The sequence below is a fragment of the Geotrypetes seraphini genome, chromosome 5, assembly GCF_902459505.1.
Source record: "Geotrypetes seraphini chromosome 5, aGeoSer1.1, whole genome shotgun sequence".
In the NCBI taxonomy this organism is placed as follows: domain Eukaryota; kingdom Metazoa; phylum Chordata; class Amphibia; order Gymnophiona; family Dermophiidae; genus Geotrypetes; species Geotrypetes seraphini.
The window spans coordinates 86823005-86839445 of record NC_047088.1 but is presented as its reverse complement, the minus strand read 5'-3'; the positions used below and the strand labels follow the sequence as shown (position 1 = coordinate 86839445).

At 41.5% G+C, this 16441-nt stretch overlaps 1 protein-coding gene across 3 annotated transcripts in view; it reads left to right on the top strand.

Moving 5' to 3' along the window:
- LOC117361380 overlaps positions 1 to 5602 on the top strand; it is a 138110-nt gene extending 132508 nt beyond the window's left edge. For all 3 annotated transcript variants that reach the window (XM_033946624.1, XM_033946622.1, XM_033946623.1), the window contains one exon: positions 4394 to 5602. In XM_033946624.1, the coding sequence (XP_033802515.1) occupies positions 4394 to 5097 (704 nt within the window). In that variant the 3' untranslated portion in view covers positions 5098 to 5602. The remainder of the gene's footprint in view (positions 1 to 4393) is intronic.
- Positions 5603 to 16441: the final 10839 nt, after the last annotated feature.

Sequence of the window (16441 nt, the reverse complement as noted above, 5' to 3'; positions counted from 1 at the left end):
CCTCCAGGATAGGGTTGGGGCCACTAATTTATTATGTTTAGGTCAGTGGTCTCAAACTCAAACCCTTTGCAGGGCCACATTTTGGATTTGTAGGTACTTGGAGGGCCTCAGAAAAAAATAGTTAATGTTTTATTAAAAAAATGACAATTTTGCATGAGGTAAAACTCTTTATAGTTTATAAATCTTTGCTTTTGGCTAAGTCTTAATAATAATATTGTCATTTATAGCTAAAGAGAGATATGATCAAGAAACTGTTTTATTTTACTTTTGTGATTATGATAAACACACCGAGGGCCTCAAAATAGTACCTGGCGGGCCGTATGTGGCCCCCGGGCCACGAGTTTTAGACTACTGGTTTAGGTCAAGGAAGGTAAAAAAATAGAGAGAGAGAACAGCGGCCTCAAACTCACAGCCCACGGCCCCCCCATGGTCTTGTACGCCATCTCTCACTCTGGGCAGGAAGAGAGGCTCTGGTGCTAGCTGACTTGCAACTTCCTGCTGCTGTCGCGAATTCCGGGACTCCTGCCTTCGTCTATCTGCCGGATACGCGAAGGCAGGAGTCCCGGCATATGCGACGGCTGCAGGAAGTTGCAAGTCAGCTGACACTGGTGTGATCTCGCACATTGGCCAGGAAGAGAGTTAAAGGAAAGATTTATAAACTATAAAGAGTTTTACCTTATGCAAAATTGTCATTTCTTTAATAAGACATTAACTATTTTTTTCTGCGGCCCTCCAAGTACCTACAAATCTAAAATGTGGTCATGCAAGGGGTTTGAGTTTGAGACCACTGATATAGAAGTACCTCACATTTTCAACTCTAAATGAGTACTTTTTCAACAAAATTGTACCTGTGCTTGTCCAGTGCTTTCTTGGATCTAGTTAGTTATTTTATACTCTACGATGTCCATTAGGATAGAAATGTAGAAAATTATGGCAAAAAGCCTATTTTCTGTCCATTCATACAAATTACTAAATTCTGAAGCTTTCAAAGGAAAGTACAGTAAATAGTTAAGAAAGGAAAGGAGGATATAATGTCTTTGTATTGATTCAAAATATAATTGTACTATGAAGAGTATATGCAGTTTTGGTACCCCATCTAAAAAAAAAAAAGATATGGTGGAACTAAAAGGGTGACCAAAGTGATAAGATAAAATGGCTTCCTTATAAAGAAGGGCTAAAGAGGTTAGTGCTCTTCAGCTTGATGAAGAAGTGAACAGGGCTTGAATAGGAAATGGTTGTTTAACTTTTCAGACTGCACTAAAACAAAAGGACATTGCATGAAACTAATAGCAGATTCAAAGCAAACTGGAGAGCATTTTGTTTTGCACTCAACATAAAATTAAGCTGTGGCATTTGTTGGAGGATATGGTCAAAGCATTTAGCATAGTTTGATATGATAAAGAGTTTAGATGTGTTCCTAGAGGAAAAGTCTTTGTAGACTTGGAAAGCCATCATTTATTGTTGGGAGTAAACAACAAGAAGTGGATCTACTGTTTTAAATCCTGCTAGGTATATGTGATTTTCATTAGTTACTGTTAGGTTGCTGGACTCAGTGGACTTTTGGTCTAATTCAACATGGCATATCTTATGTTCTTAGATGTGTGTGCTTTTGCTTTGAGGACTGGTGTAAAGCTCACAGGTTTAAAATCCATATGGACTTTGTCATAAGCTGGTTAAAAACTAAAAGCAGAGAAAAAATACATAATAGTAATAGCAGTAAAATAAAATGATAAGTATACAAAAACAATAATGCAGAGAACTCTCAGGATCCTGGTGGTGATCATTATTTTTGCTCGAAGATAATGTTCAAACCCTCTAGACAGCTTACCTGCAGATCTATAAGTTAACTTTCAAATTCAAAAAAATGAGGCAAGGAAAGACTGGAAGGTTTTGCAAAGTATGGGGGATGAAGCATGTAGAAGAAACTTAACAAAATTCAATACATACATGAGTCATTTTCAAAGAATCCCAACTAACCATGTTTATCTTTTTTAAATGTTTCTACCCATGGCATCCTTTTAGGTCTCTCTTGGCTAAAAAAAAAAAAAAAAAAGAGTAGACCAAGAAAGTGCTACCATGTCGACAGACCAATAAATATATTAACAAGCATTATCCATCCCTACTTCCATATTCCACTTTGCATCTTAGGCCAAATGTTGGTCTTTTCACAGCTTGACTACTGCAACTCACTCTACGCTGGCCTAAGTTCCTCTCTACATCACAAACTACAAATGATTCAAATCACACTGATCTTCAGACTAAAAAAGTACAATGTTATATCGGAATATTACCACAAACTTCACTGGTTACCCATAAATGCATCAATCACATTCAGTCTATCCTGCATCATGTTCCATACACTACATTCTAACACCTAGAGAGTAAATAATTCAGCTCTTCTCCAAATCACACCCAGGATCCAGGGCACAAATCTACTATTGCTTCCTTCATCCAATGGAGTCAAATACAAAAGAATCTATAACTTCCTATTCACCTATATAACCATCAAAACACGGAAGTCTCCCAACAACCATCAGGACTAAACTGAACTACCTCAGCTTTAAAAAAAAAAAAAAATATTCAAAACTTACTTATATGACAGGCCTTGTCAGCCTATACTTGAACACTGCTACCCCTCAAGAAAACTATCATCAGTAATACAGCAATGCATTATCCCAGACATGATATACACACATTGAAAATCTCCCAAAATTGTAATTTAATGTCTGACCCTCCCTACTCGCCACTATGAAATTTTAAAAACTTGTAACCATAATGTCTCTGTCATTGTATTTCACTATATGAAGAACATAAGAATAGCCTTACTGGATCAGATCAATGGTCCATCTAGTCCAGTATCTTGTCTTCACAGAGGCCAATCCAAGTCACAAGTACCTGGCAAAAACCCCAATAGTAGCAACATTCCATGCCACCAATCCAGGGCAAGCAGTGACTAACCCCATGCCTGTCTCAACTGCAAACTACGGACTTTTCCTTCAGGAACTTTTCCAAACCTTTTTGTTTTTAAAGCCAGCTTTACTTGTAAATCACCTTGGAACTTATTTTTGGATAAGTGTGATGTATAAATTCAGATTAGATGAGATATTTAAATAATGATAACTGGGATGGGAGTATGATGGTTGTGTGGCTAATTCTGTTTTAACAGCAGGGGATATTTGTAGTGCTGCTTTTTCATAGGTAAAGTTGTTGCTATTTGAGTCAGGGAATTTAGAGTTGTTATGATAACAGTAGGTTTGCTAAATAGGCCCAAAGAGGGAAATTATGTAAAGGCCATCTAAAGTTAGATGCCATACCCAACTAGATAGTGCCTAACTTAATTGTTTTAATTGTCTTTAAGTGACACAATAACTGATCGTACCATTAAAAGCTGATTTAAAAGATTTTTTTTTTTTAATCTTGGTTCTTCCGGGGACCAGTGGCTAACTCCCAGGCATCTACCGCCACTTAGTGATGCTGCACGCCTAAGTAGGTGTGTTTAGGGGCAGAATTGGCCTTAGGTTTTAGCACCTCTAGCATGATTGTACAACGAACCTACCTAAGTTCATTGTTAGGCGCTGGTAGCCACAATTCTCTAAGTGGTGCCTGAACGTGACTGACGCACAGCAGACACCATTATTCTAGGTGCCTGCCATTTTAGTCACCACTTATAGAATCAGCCCCTGTGTGTGTCCACTATATTTTGTATTTTGTCACAAATTGCCCAGTAGTGAAATGAGTTTGCATTACTGTTATTGAGGCAACACCAGTGTTTGAGTCTCTTTGTATAGAAATAAAGAGAAGCTTTTCTCTTATTTATTCCTTGATTCATTTCTTTTCACATACTCTGTCTTATGTACACTTCCTCTAGCATGCTTCCATTTTTCTGGCAAGCTCCATTTCATGTTGTTTTGACTTTGCCCTTCTTTGATCTAGGCTTTCTCTGGCTTATTCTATTTTGTAGTTACTCTCTTTCACTGGCTTGTTCTCTCTCTTTCCCTTTCTCTCTCTGTTTCTCTTTTTCTCTCTTTCTTTCTCTTTCTCTCTCTCTCTCTCTCTCTCTCTCTCTTTCTCTCTCTCACTCTCTCTCTCTTTCTTTCTTTCTCTCTCTCTCTCTCACTCTCTCTCTCTTTCTTTCTTTCTCTCTCTCTCTCTCACTCTCTCTCTCTTTCTTTCTTTCTCTCTCTCGTTATGCTTTTGTGTTCTGTTGCACGTGCATGCTTTCAGTCTGGGTCTTTCCACATCACATGTATACTACTGATGAAACCAGATGCTGGGACCTCAACAATTAATATTTCTCTTAATATAAACAATTATCTGCTATTTCACAAGTAACTCAGCTTGACCTGTAAAAATCTACATATTGACTTCCTTTATATTGTCTTCTTGGTCTTAGGCTCGGAGCACTCTGAGGAAGACATGAGACCCCAAACACCAATTTTGGCTTCCCCTGTTGCCACCAATGATCTCAGTGAACCAGAAATGGACATTGGTATCATCTCCCCACCCCAAGAAGTGTCCCACCCACCATCACCCCTATCCTCTGCCATCCTTTCTTCTGGCCGCAGACACAGGCTTCTTGACACAGAAGATGAGGAGCATGAAGAAGCTGAGCATTCCCCAAGCTGGTCTGGGGAGTCGCAGAATGGCCAACCTGAACCTTGCCAAAGGACACAAGCCAACACACGCCTTAAACGGCCACGTACTTCTTCCTGGCGCCTAAACATTCGGGACATGTGTGCCCTGGAACATCATAGGGAGGCAAGATACACAGCACAGCTGCGCCAGCAGAGAGAGTCTCAGGCAAGGACAGAGAGGCTGCTGCAGTGCATAAGCACAGCACAGGACCGGCATCGCAGGGAGAACCAGGCCTTGATTCAGCAGCAGCAGTTGCTCCTCCAGCAGCAGCAGACACTCTTGCAGCAGCAGCAGGCACTCCTGCAGCAGCAGCAACAAGACCACATTGCTCTGATGCAGCTTTTGACAGGGCAGCATATCTCTTACATGCGCCAACAAAATCGCCTGTATAGACAGATGGTTCTCGCAGTCAGAGCCATCTCCCGTGACAGAAATCCAAATGGTAATGTCAACAAGAGTTGAGGTTTTCAGGAGCACCCTCAACCAAGGCCCACATGCTAGTGTCTAAATGATGAAGGAAGTGGACAGAGGGACAGGTGATTTAGTTTAAAGGGGGTAACCAGTGTAGTCCTTCCCCACGAAGGGCAATTTCACTTAGAACTACTCTGCTTTCAGAAAGGATATGTGGATTCATCAGGAGAAAGTTAGCAAGGAGCTTTGTGTACTCTGCTGCAGCCATGCATGTCTGCCACATGCTTTAGCTGCAAAATCATTCAGTGACATTGACATTTTTGCAGAGGATGCTATGAGACGTTTAATGGTTTTTTCCCCACTTATGTTGATAATCTGTTGCTGTTAACAAATGCAAATAATTTGTTAATCTTAATCTGGTGAAATACATCACAATTTTATTATGTTATCTATGCTTTTTAATATATTTTTATCCCTTTATTGATACAATGTATTGACAGTGTAGAGTTGTTTTAAAACATACCTAAGTAAAAACTGTATGAATTGGATACTCAGACCTACTGTCTACTGCTTCTGATTTCCATGTTAGTCTGGCCATAATATTTCCAAGACTCTTGCAGCCTTAGTATGCAAAAAGGCCATTACAGACAGATGTCACTCACCTTATTTAAAGTTAATGGCAAAGAGTCTGACAGGTGATTCAAACTGCTACTGCAACAGGAATATCAGTCTTGACCAATAGGTATTTACCCTCCTTTACTGCAAAGTCTGTGGAGAACCGAATTTATATATTCTTCAGCTCCTCCTCCTCTCTGGGCTGTGCTAGATTTCCATAGTCTTATTCTTTAAAGTGAAGTTATAGGAGCTACTCTGTTCTGCTCACGTTTGTTTTCTTTCTTTTTCAGGTTTTTATTCCATAAGTGAGGCTTTTGGTGCTGCAGAGGCTTCTGATTCCCCGGAAACATCTCTGGCTGCAAGAAGATAGAGACTCAGTACAGATGTTTATAGTCCGCAGGCACATGCTTTACATAATTCCTGTGTGGTCAGCCTGCATTAACTGTCCGGAGGCTCAGGGACTGTTCCTTTGGGAGCAGGCTCACCCTACCACCAAAAACCTCTTCCCTGAATTTATGATGTTTCATTTTTGCCTCCACGGTCCATTTTAGGTGCTAAAATCGCTATCATGGTGGCCATCTTAGATTATCAAACAAAACTGAGGACACGGAGGATAGCGTTCTCAGAAATCCTGCCAGTACCGAGGGCGGATGAGGAGGCAGACCGAGCTGCAAGCAATAAACGTATGGCTGAGGAGATGGTGCGAAGAGGAAGGTTTCCACTTTGTTAGGAACTGGTCAACTTTTTGGGGAAAGAAAAAGCTCTACAGGAAGGACGGCCTGCACCTGAGCACAACAGGAACAAGAATGCTGGCAAATAATGTCAAGAGCGCAATAGACAAGGCTTTAAACTGACGAGAGGGGGAAAGCCGACAGCCGATCTGGAGACGACGCTTCGGACAGGAGTATCCAATGAAGATACTGCACGGGAAAAATGCAAATTAAGCCTCAAAGACAAGCGGGAAAAAGGCAAAGGAGGACTCAAGGACGATCTACAGGGGTCCAAGGAACAAGTAATAACAGAGAGCGAAGAGAAGGAAAAACAGCAGAAACTAGAGGGACATGCAGGAATGAGGAAGCCAACTGAGGACGAAGAAAACGCACCACAGGAAGGCGAAGAACTAAAAGAAACTCAGGGGCTGGCAGCCCAGGGGAACGACGACAAGAGAATCAAACCACGAAGACACAAGGCAGGGAAAGCAGAAAACCGAGACTTAAATTGTCTGTACACCAATGCAAGGAGTCTTAAGACCAAAATGGGAGAGCTAGAGGTCATGGCCAACAAAGAAGACCTTGACATAATTGGAATCACAGAAACATGGTGGTCTGAGGACAACAAATGGGATGTTGTACTGCCAGGGTATAAACTCTATAGGAGAGACAGGACGACCACAAGAAGGGTGGAGGAATAGCGATATAAAAGACTCCATTCAGTCGACCAAGATGGATACGGCAATGAGGGCGGAAGGGTTGGAATCCCTATGGGTTAAGTTACCAGGGAGAAAGGGAGCTGACACCAAATTGGGACTATACTATCGCCCACCTGGACAACCAGAAGCAAGCGACAATGATCTAGAAGCAGAACTGAGGCAGGAATGCATAAGCGGAAGTGTGATGGTGATGGGGGATTTCAACCACCCTGGGATAGATTGGAGTATTGGACACTCCAACAGTGCGAGGGAAACCAAGTTCCTAGAGGCTGTAAAGGATTGCTTCATGGAACAGCTGGTCAAGGAACCAACTCGAGGAGATGCCACTCTCGACCTCATCCTCAACGGACTAGGGGGACCTGCCAAGGAGGTGGTAGTAGTAGGGCCACTAGGGAACAGCGATCACAATATGATCCAGTATAAATTAGAGGTAGGAACATCAAAAGTAAAGAGAACCACAGCGACAGCACTCAACTTTAGAAAAGGAAACTACGATGCTATGAGAAAAATGGTGAAAAAAACTCAGAAACAGCTCACGGAAAATGGAGACCGTAGAGGAAGCCTGGTCCCTACTCAAGGACACGGTGCAAAAAGCGCAAAACCTGTACGTCCCCAGGTTTAGGAAAGGGTGCAAACAAAATCGAACAAAAAAAACGGTGTGGATAACAAAGGAAGTGAAGAAGGCAGTAGGAGACAAGAAAGCATCATTTAGAAAGTGGAAAAAGGACCAAACTGAGGAAACCGGAAAGAACACAAACAACACCAGAAAGAATGTCACCGGGTGGTTAGGAAAGCAAAAAGAGAGTACGAAGAGAAGTTGGCTGGGGAAGCGAGAAACTTCAAACCGTTCTTCAGGTACGTAAAGGGGAAACAACCGGCGAGGGAGGAAGTGGGACCGTTGGATGATGGAGACATAAAGGAGGAAAAAGAGGTAGCGGACCGGTTAAACAAGTTCTTCTCGTCGGTCTTCACGAGTGAAGACACATCCAATGTACCAGAACCCGAGGAGACCATAAGTGGGGATCAAGATGAAAAGCTGGAGCGAATAGAGGTAAGCCATGAGGACATCCTCCGACAGATACATAGATTGAGAAGCAACAAATCACCGGGCCCAGACGAAATCCACCCACAGGTGCTAAAAGAACTGAGAAGGGAAATAGCGGAAACACTCCGGCAAATATGTAACCTATCCTTGAAAACTGGGGAGATCCCAGAGGACTGGAAAATAGCAAATGTCACGCCTATCTTTAAGAAGGGATCGAGAGGTGACCCGGGAAACTACAGGCCAGTGAGCTTGACTTCAGTTCCGGGAAAGATGATGGAAGCACTGATCAAGGACAGCATCTGCGAGCACATAGAAAAGAATGGGCAGCTGAGGGCGAGCCAGCATGGCTTCTGCAAGGTAAGGTCATGCCTCACGAACTTACTACACTTCTTTGAGGGAATAAACAGCCAGATGGTCAAAGGGGAACATAGACATCATTTACCTCGACTTCCAAAAAGCCTTTGACAAGGTACCCCACGAACGGCTGCTTAAGAAGCTGTGGAACCACGGGGTGGAGGGGTATGTACACCGATGGATTAAACACTGGTTGGCGGGCAGAAAACATAGGGTTGGAGTAAAAGGCCAGTACTCAGACTGGCAATGGGTCACGAGCGGAGTTCCGCAGGGGTCGGTGTTGGGACTGCTCCTGTTCAACATATTTATAAACGATCTGGAGACAGGGACGAAATGTGAGGTTATCAAATTTGCAGATGACACCAAGCTCTGCAGCAGGGTTAGAACCACAGAAGACTGTGAAGACCTGCAAAGAGACCTAACGAAGCTGGAAGAGTGGGCGAAAAAGTGGCAGATGTGTTTTAATATAGAGAAATGCAAGGTCATGCATGTTGGGAAAAAGAACCCGATGTTCAGCTATGCAATGGGGGGATCATTGCTAGGGGTAAGCAACCTCGAAAGAGACCTGGGTGTGCTGGTGGATGAAAGCATCAGCACAATGTGCGACAGCTTCAAAGAAAGCCAACAGAATGCTGGGTATTATCAAGAAGGGTATCACGATCAGGACAAAGGAAGTCATCATGCCACTGTATCGTGCTATGGTACGCCCGCATCTGGAGTACTGTGTCCAGTATTGGTCGCCGTACCTCAAGAAGGACATGGCAATACTTGAGGACTTCCAGAGAAGAGCGACGAAAATGATAAGAGGTATGGAAAACTTGTCATATGCTGACAGGCTGGAAAAGCTGGGGCTGTTCTCCCTGGAAAAGAGGAGACTTAGAGGAGACATGATAGAAACTTTTAAGATCCTGAAGGGCATAGATAAGGTAGATAGGGATAGATTCTTCAGACTGTGGGGAACAACAAGTACAAGGGGGCACTCGGAGAAACTGAAGGGGGACAGGTTTAGAACCAATGCCAGGAAGTTCTTCTTCACCCAGAGAGTGGTGGACACATGGAACGCACTCCCAGAAGCTGTGATTGAACAGAACACAATACAGGGATTCAAAGTGGGTTTAGCTAAATTCCTGAAGGAGAAGGGGATTGAGGGGTACAGATAGAAGTAGTGATAGGTTATAGGATGAGTTCAGGGACCACTGACAGGTCATGGACCTGATGGGCCGCCGCGGGTGCGGACTGCTGGACACGAAAGACCTCTGGTCTGACCCAGCGGAGGCAACTTCTTATGTTCTTATATTCAAAAAGCAAATGAAATTCAAAATAGCTAATATAATAAACATAAAGAATCCCTTATACACATAATCCAATTAATAGAAACTCAAAAGCATGCCCCTGCTTTGGGTTTGGACAATTGTGGAATGTCTTTTAAGTATTCTTTTGTACCAAGATTTAGAGATCTTTACATTACTGAAATTACCATTACACTTCACTGGAGTTATCACTGGAGTTATTATTGTACATCAGCACTTTAGCTTTTGATTGGATTTTGAATTTGGAAATGAACTGACTTGGTTTCGTCTAAAGACGGCTGGACCGCTCATCTGCTACCTTGAGTTCATTGGACTTTCTAGCTAAGTTATCATTTTTGTTTATTTTTACCCACTGAACTGAGCGTATCCCTTGTGCCATCTTTATATTTGTACTTCTACCTGTCTCCGTCTTCATACATGTCTTTTAATCTTGTGGATGTATGTGTTTTAAATTACCATTAGAATTATATTAATTATATAATGTTTTGATTACCATTAGAATTATATTAATTAAGTTAATAAAGTATTAAAGTGTTCATAAATTTGACAAGTTCTGTACATTATATTCATGCTTTTGAGTTTCTGTTAATTGGATTATGTGTATAAGGGATTCTTTATGTTTATTATATTGGCCATCTTAGATTTCCAAATTTGATTTTAAAAGCCTCTATCTGCCTAAAAAACCCTTGTTTTTGATTAAAAGGGGCATAGACGGACTCAGGGGGAGATGCTTTGGAATTATGCCAGATTTGCAACAGATGCTTGTCCGAGAGGGGTCATTGTTCCACATGTGATGCAGCATGTGGGGGGGAGAGTTTCAAGTTTCACCCCTTTTCATGCCTCTGGAGGGGATTGAAGCCCATATGAAATGTTTCCTGGGCCAGAAATTTCAGTTGGAGATTAAAAATGGAGAGTTTGTTTCCTTAGCAAAGTGCAGCCACGTGCCAGTGGACAAACCCCAGAAGGCACCACGGGAGGTCCTGCCAGGTCCCTCCAGGCAACCTGGGGAGTGCTTTACTTCCAAATTCGTACATATGATGTAAGAAGCTTTTTTAAACTACAGGAGCTGGCCTGGCTCCTCCAGGAGGGGGGTCTCTGCTAGAGTGGCCCCTAGGTTTCTTCCCACAAAAGGCACGGGGTCCTCTAGTCAAAGCCATGCTCAAGTGTCAGGGACTCAGTCAGTGCTTTCTCAGTCTGGGTCCTCCATGCTTGGAGATTCAGCAGCTCAGCTTGGTGTGATAGACCACAATCGGAGGGCAGTCCTAGACCTTGAATAGGGTCCAACAGTATGCAGGCTGTTCAAGCCATCCGCTCTGCAGGGAATAATTACAGGATCCCTCCAAGAATTAAAGCTTGAGCCGCCCCAGACCTCTGCTATGTAGTGCTCGCTCATGAGCAGCACAAAGGCACAGGCAACTTGCTTTCCCTCACATCCAGACATTACAAAAGTAGCCAAGTCTATGACAAAGCTCTACCCGATGGATGCAGAGTTCCAGCAGCTGTTTAAAACACCAAAGGTGGATTCTCTAGTGGCACAAGTTACTAAAAGTACCTCCCTTCCCAGTGAAGGTGGAGTGGTTCTGAAGGACTCCCAGGACCATAGACTAGACTTTTGTCATTAAGAGACAATTTGAGGCTGCACCAATCTAAAAGTGGCAGCAGTGGCGTCATTTGTCGCCTGAGCATGCCATTCAAAGCTCAGCTGGGCAGAAGACCCGGACAACAGCAGTGTCCCCCAGCTCCTTGTGGTGGGAGTTGATTTCGTAGTGGATACACTGTATGATCTTTGCAGAGTCTTGAGTAAGGTTCCGCCTGCAGAATGCTATGGATCAGGTAATGGGGGAAGGGTCTCAAGAGTCTGTTGGCCAGAATAGCAGATCAAAAGCCAAAGTCCTTACCGGACAGCGGCAATCTTCATGGCTCAAGGCATTTTCAACAATACTCTGGAGCGTCGGCTTCCTAGAGAACATTCCAAGGCCCAAGACAAAGGTTTGGAAGCACCAGGCATGCACACAGATCTCTTCAGACCACTGGGTGTTGGATGTCTTTTGTGAGGGGGTACAAGCTAGAATTCTTTTGACCCCTTCAGGATCTCTTCATAAATTCTCCTGTGGGAAAGCTGGACAAAGCAGCCAGAGTTCTGGCAATGGTACAGAGGCTCAGATCTAGGAGCCATGGATGATGTACCAGAAAGCGAATGGCGCTTCAGATACTCAATATACTTTATCATGCCCAAAAGAGACTCGGATGACTGGAGACCAATCCTGGATCTGAAGTCAGTCAATGCAGCCCTCAAGATCCCCCGTGGCACTGGGAGAATTTCTTGACTCCCTAGATCTGATGGAGACTTATCTGCATATTCATATCTTCCTGGCTCACAGAAAGTTCTTGAGGTTCTCTAGTTCTCTACTCTTCCATTTGGACTTACTATAGTACTACACACCTTCGCCAAGATAATGGTTGTGGTTGCAATGCACCTCCAGAAGGCAGGGCTACAGGTGCACTTTTACATGGACGATTGGCTAATGAGGGCACCATCCAAGGCAGAGGGAAAAGCAGTGATGACCCAAGTGGTACAGCTTCTTCAGAGTCTAGGCTGGGTGATAAACTTCAATCCTTGGAATACTTTTCGACACAGATCAGAACAAGGTGTTTCTTCCAGAAGTGCACAGAGCAAAGCTCAGATTTCAGATTTTGGCAATAAAGAACAGGCCAGCTCAGACAGCATGGCATTATCTTCAGTTGCTAGGGGTCCATGATGGCTATAATAGATGTAGTACCCTGGAGAAGAGCACATTTATGCCCACTACACGAGGTGCTGCTTTTCTGATGGTCCCTGCAGTCACATGCACTGGACCCAGTGCTGCCTTGGACAAAGCACAGCCTGGATTGGTGACTGGAGCCATGGTCCCTATCCCGAGGAATGCCTCTATGCATATCCATATGGGAGACCTTGACGACAGATGCCAGCCTCTTTGGCTGGGGAGCTCATTACCATGAACACCCACCTATTTCCAGAGCCAGTGGTCACCCTCGCAGAGGAGTTGGTCAGTCAATCGCTTGAAGCTGAGAACAAATTCCTTGGTCAAGAAATGCTTCTTTAGTTTGCGAAGGCTGAGGAAGGTTAGACATATTTTTCATCACCGTCATTTTTCTATCTTAGTTCAATCAATTATATTATCTCATCTTGATTACTGTAACGCTATCTACCTCGGCATTACAAAAATTTGTCTTCATAGATTACAATTAATTTAGAATACTGCTGCGAAGCTGATCTTTGGAAAATGTAAATTTGACCATGTAATCCCTTTGCTTCAGAGTCTTCATTGGCTCTCGGTTTATTTTAGAATTAAATTTAAATGTGCTTGTATTTCTTTTAAAATTCTACATGGTATCTTTAATCCTCTTATTCCTTTATTTTGGAACATTTACCGATTCTCATTTGCAAGAAATAGCCAACAATTTAAACTCTCCCTTCTAAAAAAGGAATTAAAGGAGTCAAGATCTTCAGTCAATCTTTGGTCTTTAAATTCTCTCAACTCTGGAATGATCTCCCCTTTCTTTTAAGGAGTTCCAGTTCGTTTCAATTTTTCCGTAAATCTTTAAAAACTCCTCTGCCAAACATTTTGAAAATTAATTCTTTTGAAATTTTGCTGTTTTCTGTTTATCATTTGTAAATCATTCCCTGTTTATTTAATTGCTATAAACCGAGTCGAGCCTTCTCAGAATGATGACTCAGTATACAAAGTTAAGCTTTAGTTTAGTTTTAGCCTAGCCCTACAGGCATGGAGAGCATTTTGGAGGGCAAAGCTGTCCATGCCTTCTCAGACAATGCCACAGCAATAACCTACATCAACTGGCAGGGAGGCACCAGGAGTGCACTGCTGAGATTGTAGAGTCATGCTATAGATTTTGTGGGATATATGCCTAATGAAGAGGGAAGTCCATTAGTAGACCATTTCTGTTGAGAGCAAGTGGCAAGATCTGACCATTATTTATTAGACCTCTTTTTAAAAGTTCCTAAATTGTTGAAAAATAAAAAACAGTTTAAAAATAAAATGTTGAGTTGTGGGAAAATTGATAGAGATCAATTTTGGCAAAATGTAATGGAGAGTTTAGCAGAGAAGAAAGGAAGTATTAGTGCTGGTACTATGATAGATGTTTGGAATAACTCGGTTGAACCTGCTTTAGATAGGATTGTGCCAATTAAAGAGATAAAAATTGGAAGGAAAAAGATCTCTCCTTGGTTTGATGAGGTTCAGGGAGAACTTAAGAGAATATGTAGAAGGTTGGAGAGGAAATGGTGGAAAATGAAAGAAGAAGAGATTTTTTTTTTTTAGAATGGAAAGGGAAATTTTGAGTATAAAATTAAATTGAATGAAAGAAAAATGGAGTATTATGAAAAAAGAATTAAATGGTCAGAAAACAAAAATTAGACCATTTTTCAAATTTTTACAAAGCTGACTAAGTTGGATTCTGTTACTTCCATATCAAAAGAGTCTGTACCTACTGCAGAAAAAATGACTTTTTTTTCAATCTAAAGTAGAGAAGATTATTTAGGATGTCCTTTTATTTTATTTTATTTTTTTTAATCAAGTTCCAAAGAAAACTGCCAGATTATGTAACGAAGAATTAGGAATTGCTGGTGATTTATGTTGGACTACCTTTGTTCAAGTCTCAGAGGAACAGATTTTAAAAGTTTTATCATGCTTATCGAGTAAACAGTGTATTTTGGACGTTTATCCTTTTTATTAAGATGAATTCCAACAAAAAATACTATGTTGGTTGACTACTTCTGTACACAGTCTTAATTGAGGGTTTATATCCAGGTCAGCTTGCTGATATTGTATTGACGCCAATTCTGAAAGCACTGAATATGGATTTAAGTAAAGTCGAGCATTATCGTCCAGTAGCGACTATTCCTTGGCAGGCAAATTTGCTGGAATTTATAGTGTATCAACAGTTTGTTGATTATATATCTTCTAAGCATTGCCTGCACCCTACACAACATGGTTTTCCACCGTTCCATAGTACTGAAACTTTTATTAATTTTAGTTTTTGAGAACTGACATTATTGCTTCAGTTTGATATATCAAAAATACCAACAGCTCAGGTCTTAAAACAACGTCCTACACATACAAAAACTCACTATAGAACTGGTGGGCAAATGGATAATCAATATGTGACTTTTATAAATTGAAAAACTTTTACTTGTATGCTATCCAGTGCTAAAACTTTCAATCACACCAACAACTAGTTTATTTGCAATTTTTTCAATCATAATTTCCAAACTACATTCTCACCAAACAAAATCTAAATTAGAAGGTGGGTGTATCATAAGGTTATAAGGAGTCAGATCATAAGACCTCCTACACCTTATAGGTTATTTCAGGTCTGCATCCTGCAAAACCATTATTTTAATCATATATACCCACTCATCCTTCCCATCCCTTATACTAAGTAATGATGATATTGCCTGTGGTTTGTTATCAAATGGGTGTGTTTTTTTAAGGGGTCCTTTATAAAAAGTTAAACAGTATTCTTTCAAAATTTATTTGGCTGGGTAAAATTGCTAGAATTTCGTTAGTATCTTTACAAAAGCCAATTGCGGAGGGAGGGGTAAATTTTCCTTATTTTTATAGGTATCATCAATCCTATATTTTGCTTCAAAGTATGTATTGGGTCCTCCCAGAGCTCATGTTCCCTCTGCAACTATTTCATGTTCTCAGTATTAAAATGCTTAGATTATATAAAGAAAACAGAATTTTAATGGATACATGGAAAACCTTACGATATATCAACAATTTAACACCTATCCCTAAACTAAACTAAACCTTAAGTTTGTATACCACATCATCTCCACAGAAGTAGAGCTCGGCATGGTTTACAAGAATTGATATAGAAAGGAACTACAATGAAAAATAGAAGGACTTAGAAAGAGAAGTTTAGAGGGACTTAGTATATCGAAGAGGGAGGGGTCATTGCATTTTAGAGAAAAGCCAAGTTTTCAAATGTTTTCGGAAGAGTTGGAGGGAGGTCAGGCTCCAGAGTCGGTGATCCTGAAGAAGAGGGAAGTCCCTAATTTTCCTGCATGGGATATGCCTTTTAAAGAGGGAAAGGATAGTTTGAATTTTTGAGTGGACCTGGTGGTGTTGGAGTTAGAGGAGTTCCAAGATAGTGGAAAAAGGAGAGGCAGGATCCGTGTAGAGACTTGAAGGTTAGGCAGGCGCATTTGTAGTGAACCCTAAGGATTACTGGGAACCAGTGAAGCTTAGACAGAAGCAGGGAGACGTGGTCAAATTTGCTTTTTGCGAAGAGCATTCTGGACCCCAGTTCGTTTACAAAAGTTGGATAGCTCTAAGTCAAATAGATGTTGGCATTGTCATCTCGAAGCTGGGACTTTAGATCACTTATTGTTCTATTGTCCTTTAATTTGGCATTTTGGAAATCAATATGGGGCCAAATTAATTGTTGGAAAATCCAGTGGCATTGTCTTATGATACTGTATTATTTGGTATGTCAATGAGGGCTAAAAGCCAAATATCTAAGAACAACACGCTTTTATTAATATTGACAGGAGTCGCCATACAACAAATTACGAGCAATTGGAAGAATTGGACAAGGCTTAATTATAGTTTTTGG